The sequence below is a fragment of the Medicago sativa genome, chromosome 5 (genome assembly GCF_051527215.1).
Source record: "Medicago sativa cultivar Bolivia chromosome 5, Bolivia_mono, whole genome shotgun sequence".
In the NCBI taxonomy this organism is placed as follows: Eukaryota; Viridiplantae; Streptophyta; class Magnoliopsida; order Fabales; family Fabaceae; genus Medicago; species Medicago sativa.
In genome coordinates, this window is record NC_140753.1 from 55,109,449 (window position 1) to 55,124,568 (window position 15,120).

At 29.3% G+C, this 15,120-nt stretch overlaps 1 protein-coding gene and 1 long non-coding RNA gene across 2 annotated transcripts; both read right to left on the reverse strand.

Moving 5' to 3' along the window:
* Positions 1-1,420: 1,420 nt before the first annotated feature.
* On the reverse strand, positions 1,421-2,138 carry LOC146923176 (uncharacterized). The gene is made up of 2 exons (XR_015010890.1): positions 1,846-2,138; positions 1,421-1,637 (listed from the first exon to the last, which is right to left on the reverse strand). It is a non-coding gene; the product is annotated as an uncharacterized LOC146923176 (long non-coding RNA).
* A 1,000-nt stretch (positions 2,139-3,138) lies between these two features.
* Positions 3,139-6,046, reverse strand: LOC146923177 (non-specific lipid transfer protein GPI-anchored 11-like). The gene is made up of 3 exons (XM_085715887.1): positions 5,618-6,046; positions 4,234-4,269; positions 3,139-3,567 (listed from the first exon to the last, which is right to left on the reverse strand). Exons 1-3 carry the CDS (start codon positions 5,958-5,960, stop codon positions 3,350-3,352), a joined length of 597 nt encoding a protein of 198 aa, XP_085572013.1. The 5' UTR covers positions 5,961-6,046; the 3' UTR covers positions 3,139-3,349.
* Positions 6,047-15,120: the final 9,074 nt, after the last annotated feature.

A 15,120-nucleotide genomic window follows, 5' to 3' on the forward strand; every position in this document is an offset into this window, starting at 1 on the left:
TGTTGATTTGGCCATAGTCTTTCTATTGGATTACTCTTTTATACTTGTTTTATTTTTCCCTAATCAACATGATCAAGAAAGGGGAAAATCCAAAGCAAACCCATCCCAAAATTAAAACGTTCCCTTGTGTTTGGTTTAGGGTTAGAGAGAGTTAAGAGTGATTTCAAACACATAAAATTGATTTTTGACATGCGTGTTTGGATGATGTCGAATGCAATTAATTTTACCTTTAAAATTGATTCAATGTTGACTTTAAGCGGATATGTACTTATGTTTAAAGTCAAATTTATTGTTCAACTCACTTTTACGTGTATGTTTTGTGTATGTTTTGTTCAGTGTTGACGAATGACGATAATTGATTTTGAGTGAACTGGTTTTGTAAAATTGATTCATTCTGACTAAAAGTGAGTCAAAGATAAATTGATGTTTAGATACATGTAAAAGTGAATTATTCATGTAAAAGTGAATTGATCTATAAATTTGTCTATAAAAATCAACTCTAAAATCAAAAGCTACAAATATTAGCTTCAAATAGAATCAATTCTGAGGCAAAATCAATTTCACACCTCCATTCAATTTAGATGATTCTAAAAGTGGAACCAAACATACACAAACTTGAATGTATCCAAAAATGAATGGATTGTTTCAACATCACACCAATATTCCAACAACTATTTAATTAGAAATAGCTTTGCCTCAAACCAAGTTCACATAGGTTTTTTCTTTGAGTGAAAAAAGAGGACAAAGCCCAAAGTTCACATAGGTTTTAGTTCTATATTATAGCATATTTGGTTTTTCCTTAAAAAATTAAAGGTTCCAAATAATATTTGGACATAATCTATATTGTAACTTACGTTTACAACAGAAAATGAAGATGCTATATATTGGTCGAAGGTAGACCAAGTAAAGTAAGGTTAAAAAATGGAAGTGATGAGCAAATAGACGTAATGTCAATATTCAAAGTTGAGTAAATTGGCTACAAAATTAGATTTACCAAACAATACACGTCTTTAATTAATAGTTAAATTTCAAGATCCAAATTAGTTTGTGAGGTGATTGCGGTGGTCCATAACACTATGAGTCTATGACATAGGTGCTACAATTGCCTAACCAATGATGCCACCAACATTTGCACTATCTCATACTAGTGGAAAGACTTCACTTACGTGTAAGGAAGGAAGGTATAATGTTTTTAGGGTCACGTTAAGCTAAGAAGTATCATAAGGCTATTGTTGATTTACAAAAAGATATTTCATTTTGAAATATATTTTCATTGTATTTCAATTAATTTATTAGTTTTTTTAACTTATCCCTAAAGAAAATGTGTCATAGTGATCTCACATATTTGAACGTAATGTAATTGAAGTCTATTCAATGAGTATTCAGTTGTGATTTGAATTTGAGTTTTTTTTTAAAAATGTGTCCTTAACTAAAACTCTTTAATCAATTGAGTTCAAACACCATATTTGATTTACTTGTTTAAGATTCATAACATTTATATTTATTCCAAACTAGGCTCAAGCTCAATTCCTAATAGATTAGATCATAAAGTAACACGCTACAAAGTTGCACCACCAACACATCATAGCAAATCTAATGATCTCATCAACACCACATGATGAAAACCAAATGTTAATCTGCAAAAAAAACGCCAGATTCAACTCAACAAACTAAATATATTTCCCTATCTAGCTCTAAAAATTGTTATATAAAAATCTAAAAGGACGCTTGTACATATTAAAAGTACACAATTCTCTAATGAGAAAAAACTTCTCATATTATCATAAACTAACTTGAACACTACCAAAAAAAAAAAAAAACTAACTTGATCGTTGAGATACTTACATGCACGTCATCATATCGATGAACCGCCATTGTCCTTTGCTGTGTGTTACTACAACTCCGGTTGTCGATATAGTCCCACTTCGAATCAATATTATTTCAATTATCTAAAAAAAAAATCTATTAAAACACTGTTTTGTTTTTTGCATTGGCTCTCTTTCATTAAGCACGGGCCGAAAGTGGAAGGTGGAAAGCAGATGATGAATGCTGCAACGACCTTTTGCTTATATAAAAGGCCAAAGCACGACAAATTAATTGAACGATTCATTGTGTTGTCAAGTGTCATAATTTGGCCATAAAAGATACTCCCTCCGTCCCATATTAGATGACTTAGTTGGCTCTGACACACGTATCGATGCATATGTTTTATCTTTGATAGTTTTAATTCTCTACTAAAAAAAATTATGAAAATTTAATATTTTAAAAATATTCATCGAGACGAATCCAACATCATCTTACATGATATTATTTATCTTTGTGAATTAGTAAAAAAATATGGTCAAAGTATGTTAAATCAATAATATATATTGTCAACTAGGTCATCTATTAAGGGACGGATGGAGTAGTAGATTATGATTTGTAGAAGCTTTTAAGAAATCACGTCCACCGCACCAAAAACAGGTCAAGTTTTTACTTTATATTGACATTATTATATTATTTTTTATTTTAGCAATTTGGTATTATATTTATAACTATTTTGACACAGGGGTTTACTAAGGGTCCATCATATATCATATGGGTAATATCACGAATCAATGTGGTTGTGATGAGCGATGACTATAAAATCAATTAGCACATCACATGGGTATCAAATCAACTTAGTCAAGAGAGGTAATTGTGAATTTGTGATGACTATGAAAACCATGTTACCTTAAAATTCTAGCACTAATTGGTAGTGCTTACCTAAAATTTCATACTAGTCCTAGTTGTTACTTTGGCACAATTGATTCTTTAAAGAAAAAGCCTTAATATCTCTTTGGTTAATTTGAGTTATTTGTGATTTTGATCTCTCAATTTTTCGGTACAATTTTGTCCCTCAAATTTTGGTTGTTTCAACCAAGTCTCTCCTTCCCTTTTTATTTATTTACAACTCTCAAACTTTTATAATCTAATAAAGAAAATTATAATTTAAATTGATTAATTTTTTTTTCATTGTCTTCAAAAATTGGGAAAAGAAAAGTTATTGTTATTCAAGTAATACTAATAGTCATTTTAGTACTGTCCCTTAAGGTTGGTTCTAAGATCAATCTCTTAAGTCACAATTTTAGAAATCCAAATTGCAATTATATCAATAAATAAGTATAAATAGACTTATATATAACATATATAATATTATATAATAAAGAGGGTACAAGCTTAACATAAGTTTGAGTCACTCCTAGAATGAATTGTATCTACTAACAAGTCACACACATAATGAGAAGTAATCTAATGGTAAAACTCAAAGAAGCATCAAAATAACCCTCATGTCATCCTCTGATCTCAAAATGAAATGGTGAAAATCAATCTAAAATAGTGACATTGTAGCCACCAATAGGCCAACAAGTAAGGATCCCATTGAAATTGGGAATAGTCTTGAAGCTGTGTTCCCTGGAGATGGTGCTGGAACTGGAGATAGTTCACTTACAGGACCATTCAAACCTGAAGCTGCACCAGAAGATGTTGGAGAAGCTGCACCAGAAGATGTTGGAGAAGCTGCTGGTGATTGTGGAGAGAGACCTCCAGCTACAAAAAAAATTAATAACTCAATTAGGAACACTAGTTAAGCCTTGTTTGGATAAACAGCTGAATTAAGTGTTTATGTTTTTCATATTATGTGTAAACTATTTCTATGACCAAAAATAAAATAGTCAATAACAGTATTAGTAAGCTTTCAAAAAGAGCTTATGAAAATAAGCTAAAAACAACTTATGGACAATTGTTTCCATATACATTTCCAAAAGTCTCACGAGAGTTTATGTCCGTAGATAAACTCAAATAAGTCAATTCAAAATGAAAAACTTATATAATGATTATTAATTTTAAGAACTGCATTTTGAAGAACATGAAAAACTTGATCTCAAAATTAAAGATTGTATTGTGGTGAAATAGACATGGATATAGTCAGAAATTATCAACTAAAATGCTTGATTGTTCCAATCATCAATAGATGCTTTGAACTTTATACTCCAAAATACACTCCTCAATTCAGCAGCAATCTGCTGAAAGGAATGGAACATGCAGAAAAAAAACACCCCAATAAAAAATGAAACAAGACCACAAAATTAGATATGGTTCTAAACTTGGCACTTAATTAAGTATTAAGCATGTGATTCCCCTTGTGATTTAGAACAAAAAATCAACATCAACATACAAATTATATATCAAGATTTGTAAATGTGAGAAACATACCAGGTGCAGAAGCAGGCGCTTCAGTCACTTCAGACACTGCAAAACAACATAGCAATGGTTAGTGACTAACATGATCAAGAAAGGGGAAAAAATGCAAAGCAAACCCATCCCAAAATTAAATCATTCCATTGTGTGTTTGGTTTAGGGTTAGGGAGAGTCAAGAGTAATTTCAAACAAATAATAAAATTGATTTTTTTGACATGTTTGGAAGATGTCAATGAAATTAATTTTACCTTTAAAATTGATTTAATTTAACTTACTTATACACTCAAATCTATTGTTCAACTCACTTGTATAGTGTATGTTTGGTTTAGTGTTGACGAAAATTGATTTTGAGTGAATTGATATTGATTTGATTGATTCCGACTTAAATGACTTGTAAGTAAAGTGATTTGTGTTTCGATACATTCATGGAAAAGTGAGTTGATCAAAAGTAAAGTATGTGAAAATCAATTCTACAATCAAAAGCTACAAATATTAACTTCAAGTATAATCAATTCTAAGGCTAAATCAATTTTACTTGTAGGCAACTAAACATATCAGAATCAATTTTACATCTTTAGAATCAACTCTCATCCTTCTAGAAGTGGAACCAAACGTATACACTATGTGACTCGTGAGTGTATCCAAGCATGGATTATTTCAAATTCAAGTTTCTCTTTTAACTAAAACCAATTTTCCAAAATCAATACATTGAAATCAATTTAATCATGGTAAAACCAACCAAACACGTATGAAAAAGTGTGGGGGCAAAAATCAAGATATTTCATATGCAAAAACACAAGCTATCCCTTATAGGACTATGATATTAACTTAGTAGCCTAGTACATAGTAAAAAAAAAGGAAGACACAAGCAAAATTAATAGATTGTTAGACACAATGTAGAATCTAGTGTCATTGATTTTGGATATTAATATAGTAATAAAACTGTCAATGACATCATGAAATATCATGATCTATCTCATACAAAAATCAAAGTTAAAATTTTATTTCCAAAAATCACACCCATAAATGAAAAATGAGAACTTTCTTAAACATAACTATCCAAAAACACATAGTACTTTATAAAACAAATGCACCAACAAATAAATAACAATTGAAAATTTCATAAAAACCCAAATGGGGGTGCAAAAAAGAAAACACATATATCAAGAAAAATCAAAACTTTCAAAAAACACAAACTTAATAACAAAATGCAACCACAAAAACATAAAAATTGAAAATTTATGAAAACCCAAATGAGGGAAAACAAGTAAAAAAAAATCTCATATATCAATAAAAATAAAAACTTTCTTCAACATAACTATCCAAAAACAGAAACTTTATAACAAAATTGAAAATTTAAGAAAACCCAAATGAGATAAACAAGGAAGAAAAAACTCACATCCACATTTGGTAGCAGAAGGAGCAGAGACTTTGCATGCAGCAGGAAGAGAAGTAGCTTTGGTAACATTCAAGACAACACCAAACTGAGCACTACTCTTGAAAGCCTCACAGAGACAGGAAGGAGCAGTTTTGAGCACAGATTTCAAACCAGAACAACAAGTTCCTTCTGGTTTTGTTGTTGTGCTACCGTTTGTTACAAAGGACAAACAATCAGCCATTGTTAAGACAAGGTTTGTGCAGTCCACTGATGGTGCTGGAGCTTGATGAGTTGAAGCTCCTTGAGATGAATCAAGGGTCCAGATTGCTAGAACAAAGAGAATGAGTGAGAGTTTTGATGCCATTTTTTGAGAAAGAGAGTGTGAGAGAGAGAGAGAGAGAGAGAGAGAGAGAGAGAGAGAGAATGAAGGGTTTGTGAGAGTGAAAATGTGAGATCTTTTTGGTTTGTGGGGGTGTTAAATAGAAGTAGTATTGGGTAGAAAAGTGAAAATGGTGGGGTTTTTTTTTTTCTCCTTTCTTTTTCTTTTTGAAGAATTTTTTTTCTTTCTTCTTTCTATTGAAGATTTTTATTTGATTATTTTCAATAAATCCTTAATTTGGTTCTTAAATATGTGAACAGTACTATTCTAACTATGATCATAAATATATTGAAATTGCAACAAATATAGTGTATTTTAGTAATTGTTAACTATAATGTTCATCTTCTTAAAAAAAAAAAAAAGTTGTAATGTTCATCTCTTAACTATGTCACGTCATTATTTGAGATTTTGTTTTTGGATTGACGAGTGTCTATTGTATTTAAATTATGATTATGATTGACCTAGATTTTTAAATAATGTGAGACTTTGAGGTATATAAAAAGTTACCCTTGTAGATGTAAATGAAAAGTTTGTGGGCTCGCTCCCTAATGAAGTTGCTAATGTTAAGTTACAGTTTAGGTTGATTGTAAAAAACATATTTTGGATTGAAGAGTATGAATGTTATATATCAACTAACCTTAGTTTTGATTTCTAAACAATACAAAACTTAAAACTTTAAGTGTATCATAATCCTAATAGTTTTTTTTTTTTTGAGAGGATAATCCTAATAGTTGTATGTCATCTTTTGTGGGACTTCAACATAAGAAAAACAAAATTCAATGACAAACTCACTAATGAAAAACATATTCAAAAGCTATATTGATTTTAGCAAAGATGCATCCAATGTTTTTTGTGATTTTAGAGGATTCAAAAACTATATTTATATCCTCTCAAAAAAAAAAAACTATATTTTATATAGTTGTTTAACACATTGAAAGACTAAAACAACCCTTTAGAGTCTTTTTTTCTATGATAAACAGTTAATTTTGTCCTTAAAATATCTATTGTTCTAAGTTAATCTCTAAAATATATAAAATTTATAGTCTCTAGAATATATGAAATTTATCAATTTAATCTTTAAATTATATGAAAATCTGTCATGTTAGTCCATACATCACGAAATTGAATACTAAATTAATTTTTTTTTAAGGAAGACTAAATTAATAAATTTGATCCCTAAAAATTACCAAATTTTATATACTTTAAAAATTGTCTATTATATTTATATATTTTTTGACTAAATTATGAATATGTTCATATTTTAAAGATTAAGTTGATGCTTAACTTTTTAGAAAACGGTACTTATGTCTATAAAACACACTTTTTTTTTGTGGTGTCCGGGGTTCGAACTCAGACCTTGCATATATTATGCATTGTGCTTACCAGCTTAACTAAGCTCACGGGACCTATAAAACACACATCGTAGACATTAAATATTTAATTTTTGTGAAAACAACATTTTTAATTGATAATTTTTTAAAGGGTACCCCTAAAGACATTCATTAACCTTTCATGATTTTTATGAAAAAATATATATATAGAAAAAAGTCGCAACCTTCCATGATTTATGGTGGAAAGAGAGTGGGGTGTCTTTTTAAAAGGAGCTTGGAATTACCTTGCCATATGGCTTGCAGCATCGGTTGAGATGAAAATGCGGGTGGATACGTGTCCCATAGTACATATTCTTCCAAGTTTCACACAAGTGTCATTTGTATGGACCATAGAACATGAATGTAGCATCCATTCTAATAGATGAAGGAACCTTAATCACTAACTAGTTCAATTCTCATTCATTCCCTTTTCTTTATATAGAAAATATTCAATACTCATTCATTCCTAGCAATGCGTTAGTGTGATGGTATATTTGTTTTGGGTGTTGATATTTTGGGGTAGTTTTATGTCAACAGCTTTTAAATGTGGTTAAGAGTGCTAATTAGTAAATCTTTGCATTGGTCATGTAATTATATATTTCTCCTATAATGATTTAGCTCAAAAAAAGTTGATCTACAATTTCAAAGATTCCGATTTCGATTTCTTGTGAAATAATTATTGACAAGATTTTAATTATTTTTTGATCGAACATCAAACTTTAGTTATTTAAAAAAAAATGTTGATCCTTGACAAAAAAAAAATGTTGATCTACAACTAGGGTTAGGAGGGAAAAGCCACAAAAAGTTCTTAGTGATGATCACACAGAATTTGACTATAGCTGGACATAACTAACTTACCATGCACAGGAAAAGTGGTAATATAAAAATAATTGATTGATGAATATGAAATTACAAATTAATAGCATTTTTCTTACCTTTCATTTAAATGTTCTTCGCAACAATTAACAAACTTCATTAGTGTTTTTAACTTGTCAAAAAAAAATCATTAGTGTTTTTAAAAGTCAATTTTTTTTGGTCAAGGTGTTTTGAAAAGTCTAAACTACTATACTAGCTATAGTAAGGTTTAGGTCATAAATTAAAAACTACATTAATGTTTGGTAGCATGGAACAATCAAGAGTTTCAAGCCACACCGTTTTAGGACAGTATGAAAAATATTAGATACATCCTTGATTCTTGACAATCTCTTACAGCACATATGAGCATGGCAAAATCAATCTACCAAGAGGGAGAAAATGACAACCCTCATCGTGTAAAAAATAAATTTGCTTGCCATGATTTTAAGTATTTTTTTAAAAATAGCAAAATTCAAAAATCTGCATTGCCGTTCTAAACTTTCTTTGTTACTATGAACAAATATATAATGTGCTCCCTCGTTCTAAATTATATGTCGTTTTGGGGGAAAAAATTGTTTCAGATTATAGGTCGTTCTATAATACCATTGAAACAATAATATTTATCTTCCTATTATGCTACCAAATATATAATGTGCTCCCTTCACATGCTGATTTTCAAGGTGTTTTGAAAAGTCTTAACTACTATACTAGCTATAGTAAGGTTTAGGTCATAAATTAAAAACTACATTAATGTTTGGTAGCATGGAACAATCAAGAGTTTCAAGCCACGCCGTTTTAGGACAGTATGAAAAATATTAGATACATCCTTGATTCTTGACAATCTCTTACAGCACATATGAGCATGGCAAAATCAATCTACCAAGAGGGAGAAAATGACAACCCTCATCGTGTAAAAAATAAATTTGCTTGCCATGATTTTAAGTATTTTTTTAAAAATAGCAAAGTTCAAAAATCTGCATTGCCGTTCTAAACTTTCTTTGTTACTATGAACAAATATATAATGTGCTCCCTCGTTCTAAATTATATGTCAAAATTGTTTCAGATTATAGGTCGTTCTATAATACCATTGAAACAATAATATTTATCTTCCTATTATTCTCTCTTCTTTAAATTCTTTGATTTATTTTTTTTATACCATTAGTTAATGAATGATAATTTTAAAAATAATTTATAATATTTTTCATATGAAATTAATTATATTTATTAATTTATGTGGAATGGTCAAAAACAACTTATAATTTAGAACGAATATAATATATTTCTATGGAATATAAAAGAGAGAATAAAGGCGGTGGAAAGTGAAATTGACTAAGCATGAGCCCTTCACATGCTGATTTTCATGTCATAATTGGTATGGTCCCCCAATCAACCTCATGTTTGTTTATTACCATGCTTTGTGGATTATGTACTACATACTATTTGTGGATTTGAATTTCTTGTTGCAATGGGTCATACAAGTTTAGATTTTTACCACACGATTTTAAATCAATAGTCAATATCATTTTAATTTATTGATTGTATTGTATGAACCGTTTAGTTATAAATTAAATCAAATTTTAATTTATTGATTGTATAGTATGAACCGTTTAGTTCTAAATTAAATCAATAGGCAAGAATAATCAGCCTATATAACCGCGTGATAATGTTATTGTAGAGTTCATGTCTTATATGTACAGCATTACAAGATGATAATCAAAGTAGAGTAATAGAAATAGATAGAGAGAAGTGAATATCTCAATTTCTCAAGAGAAATAGAGGAGTATACATTGTATTAAGCATATAAATAAAAACATGCAATAATTAGATTTTTAAAATTATAGTAATAAAACTTGTTCATTATTTTTAGAAATAGAGTTGATGCATACTAGGGGAAGAGAACGGAAGGAATGAGAAGTTTAAATTTCAACTCATGAAAAGCAATTATTTGACAATTTTTTTGATTGGAAACTTTAGAATCAAAATATTTGAATATCAAATACACACATTATTGTGTGATTAGGTCCCATCAATGCAAGTGATTATAATACATGGGATTCGAACTCACAACACAAGCACAATTAGTGACAATTATGAATGCAAATCCCACAATTGTTGCAAAAAGGGTACAAAGAACACTTATCATGCATAGTGGTGTTGTGTGCCTCCAAAAGCAAAAGAGAAAAAGGCAAATTACACATTGATAGACATTGATGGGATTCTCCAATTGAAAAAAGCATAGAATTTAAAAATAGCTGGACATTACGTTATTTTAATCCATTCATTCATTGGCAGCATGCCAACATGCAACTTCCCATAATCATCAAGAGAAAAGCTGAGCTCTTTAGAGTTTCCTATTTATTTTTGTGTTCAAATTTTATGTATAAGTCCTTTATTTTAAAAACATTACATGTTTGAATATAGGTGATGAGTAATGACGATCATGATGTATGAGTTAGGTGATAGGGCCCTTTCATGCTTTATGATATATTTTTTTTAGACAAGCAATAACTTTATGATATTTTTTTTTTGGACAAGCAATACTTTTTTTTCTTACTAAAATAATGATGTACATTCTTTTAAAATGGTAGAATACATCAAAAAAAGATGAATTTTAAAAGAATGTATTCTTTCGTTAATAAAAAGGATGAATTTGCAACAAACTTACAACACACGGATTAATCACATATCGCGGAAAAATGCATACAAATGTGACTAGGTTTAAAATATCGACGAAATTAAAGTGTATGGAATATCCATGCTTTCAAATTTGTAATGTTGAATATGTCAAAATTATTGTTTAATATGCAATATATTAAAGCTAATTTGTCAATCATAATCGAACAAAAACCGCAACAATACATGAAATCAAAATATTGTGCACCAAAACGACGAACATAGTATATTTTGTTACTATCATTTTAATTACTTTTCTTATAATGTTCATCAGTATATATATGTGTGTGTGTGGAAGGTTTTCTGAAGTGGGAACTGATATGTGTGCCGGTCACGTCATTCTCAAATAATGTCATCCTCAAATAATGTTGTTCTGACTTTATAAATTGCATTCTCACTTTAAGAGCCAAATCTTGATTGACGAGTTTTGAATTGAGGAATAATATCAAACCTTTTTTAAGGAAGAATAAAAAAATTCAAGAAAAAAGGAAGAACAAAATTAGCAGTTGCATTGTTTGGACACACAATTTTTGACGAGAGAGAACAATCACTCAAGGAAAGATGAAAAACAATCTAAAACTCAAAAATCATTTAATATACGGTATTTTTTTTTTGTCTAGATTAATGTCAAAAATGATTTCTCTAAAGTTATTTGAGACATACTATGATTGTTGAGGAGTTAATTATAAACATTTTAATTTATCAATTTTGTAGAAAGATGAGCATTTGAGAAGGTTTTCTCTAGTGGGAAATGATGTGTCCCATGTCATTCTCAAAGAATGTTGTTGGCTTGTTCTATTTTGGCCTTTATCAATTGCATTTTCATTCTGAGAACCAAAGCATGATTGGTGATTTTTGAAATTTATAACTTTTTAAAGGTTGAATAAAATTATCTAGAAGGAGAGAAATGGAAGAATCTTCACTCATAAGGGAGTTCTTCTTCAATCTTTTATTGAAAAGGTTTAAGTCTAGACATTTTGATGGTTGAAATCTTATTATCCTTTGTTTGAGTTTGATTACCTCGCGCGGAAGCTAAATCATTTGTTGTGTTTAAAGGCAGATTCTTTTTTTTTTTTTTTTTTTTGTCTTTTGGCTACTTTCTTTGTATAGTTTTGTATTGTAATGTGAACTTCTTGGATGGTTAAGCTTTTCTAGTACATTTTGTATTTTTTGATTGTATTAGAGAGGTTTTGTTTGGTTTATTAATATATTTTTCTTATCCTTTAAAAAAAAATTTGAGTCAATATTAATAATTGTGATTGTTAATTTGTGGAAAGATGAAGATTCAAAAGGAAAGTGGATTGAAATTCTCTATACTCTTGTTATTGAATTAGAAAAGTATTAATGAAATACCAGGTAATCCCTTTCATACGCATGGAACGAGGAAGATGAGAACAACAAATTGAACTAATTTAAACTAGTTGTGGACTATTAATATATTTCTAAAGGCACATACACCCTCCTGAAGGGCCCTGAAGCCTAGGCGCGTCCCTTTTAGGGAGCCGCCTCAATAGCTTCCTAAAAGCTTCTAGAAGCATGTGAAAAGACTTAAAGTCCATCTTGCTTGGGGCTTAAGTCACACGAAAACAAGCCTACAAAGGACTATAAATACCCCATCTTAGGATCATTCTCAAGGCATCATGAAAACAGTCTAAACACTAGTTTCTAATATTGTACTCACTACAAGTACAAATTGCATAGACAAAATTAAACTAATACTAACTACTAACAATTAATTTTTTTACAAAATATAAGAACATAAATGAGAGAAATACTAACTACTAACAACATACTGAACTAATCTAAAGTTTTTAAACTATTAATTGAATCAAATATATGGTAATTCAAGTGAAGTTGGTTTTGGACTTTGGAAATATGTTTTTTCGACAGATTCAATTTTCCTATGGTTTCAATTTTGATGAATTAATCTTTATACAACTTTGGCCTAGATTTAAATGGGTTCTGCAAATGGATGGTGTAATTGGACCCCTAATATTAGTTGGTCTTGATTTGGATACGACTTTAAAAAGTTTGCAACAAAATAGAAAAACATAAATGAGAGAACGAAGGAGGTTTTAAATTCTCCCTCAAACTATATTCTACCCGTTCCTACAAAAGACCAAGTAGTGGATACTTTTACTAGGCTCTTCATCCATTTCATTTTTTTCTTTCATCTTTTTCTCAAAACAACAAATACCATTGAAGATGTATAATATACGTCTTGTTGTATTTCGTCACGAACCACATGGAAATTCATCTCAGTGTGTTGCATGCTCGTGAAAAAATTAGCATTGACACCTATATATATTTTGCAAAACTTTAAAATGGTTTTGGTGAGAGCATTTTAACATGGTGTTACAGGTTCAATTCCGTGCAACACCCTATCACTCAACAAAGTAATCACGATCACCTCTGAATCAATGTGAACCTCCATCCTCACATTTGTGGTGGAAGAATATATATTTGTGAAGAAAGTTCTTTCTTTTGAAGGATTTGTGAAGAAATTGATTAGAAATATTAGGAAGAAAAAAAAAATCAAAATGAATGTCACTTTCAGTTTTCAATGTAATAATAACTTTTTCTTTTCAATTGTACCCTTCAATTAATACTCTGCACACTACTTCCAAAGTATTACTTTTAAAACTAACCAATAGTTAATAAGGATAATTTGGTAAAATAACCATTCTCTTTCTTTTAATCATTGCATTTCTTAATATGTGTGTAAACACCTAAAACGACACTCATTTTGAAACGGAGGGAGTATTTTTTTTTTTTTTGACAAAATATACAATATACTATAACTCATATTTCTCCTTTTTATTTTTTAGACCATAAATTTGATTACACAATGTCATTAAACCATCGTTATCTAAAATGTATAAAAGAAATTGACATTGATTAAAATTTAAAAAATAATTAAAATGCACGGAGGAACTTTATATTGATTAATTGAAATATTAAGCACAAAAGAAGTTGTCACTGATAAAATTATAAAAATAACTCAGATGCAAGTGATAAGTTGTCAATGATAAAATTAATTCTGATACATAAGACAAGTAGTTTTTAGGGAAATACACGAGACAAGTTATCAATAGCACAAGGCTAGATATAATAGTCACAATGAAGTGGTCGTTTAAATTGTGACCCTTTTAAAATTAAACATGTAACTTAAAAGTGATTCTCAAAATGTAAACTTGGAATGGTTAAGTTAAATATCTGACTTCAGAACGTTCTGAAGTGTTAGTGCAAAAACAATTTAAATAAGTAAATGTGTTTGTGTGTGTTGTGTTTACTCTAAGTAAAAGTATAACGAAAAGAAAAAGAACACACATAAGTTTATAGTGGTTCACCCAACATGGGCTAATCCACTCCTCACAATCTTGTGAGAATTTCCACTACGATGCTTGAGATACTCTTTCAAATGCACGGGATCAGTTGTCACAAACGAAATTAACTCTGATAAAATAAATAAGCTGTCACAGATAAAATAATTTTTGTTGAGTGGTCATTGATAAAATAACATTTTTCATCGATACATTATCTAATATTCAATGTAGAGTATCTTCTTTCATTGATATATATATATAAAAAAAAAAAAAAAACAAGATATCACTACAACGAAGTTCCTATTTTTTATACCATAATATTTATTAAACAACGATATTAAACTATCTTCAACAAAAATGCATGAAAAAAGGTGATAAGTTGTCACTAGTAATGTTAAATTTCAAACAGTAAGACAAGTTTTTTAGGAGCAAATACGCTCGATAAGTTATCCCTTATAAAAGTTTAGAAATAACTCAAATGCACATGATATGTTGTCAGAAATGAAATTAACACTGATAAAAGAGACAAGTTGTCATTGATAAAAAAAAATTCAGTGACCAGTAATAAAATAATATTATTTTTCGATATCTTAGACGATATTGAATCTAAAGTATCTTCTTCCACTGATATATTAAAAAAAATACATGATATCACTATAACGATGTTCCTATTATTTAGACCATAACTTTTATTATACAACGATATTAAACTCTATAATTTATGCACGAAAAAGGTGAGAAGTTGTCACCAATAAAGCTAAATTTCATACAGAAGACAATTATTTTTAGAAGCAAATACACTAAACAAGTTTTTTTTTGAGAGGAAAATACACTAAACAAGTTGTCACTTATAAAATCTTAGAAATAACTCAAATACATGAGATAAGTTGACAAGAATGAAATTGACTCTGATAAAAGAGA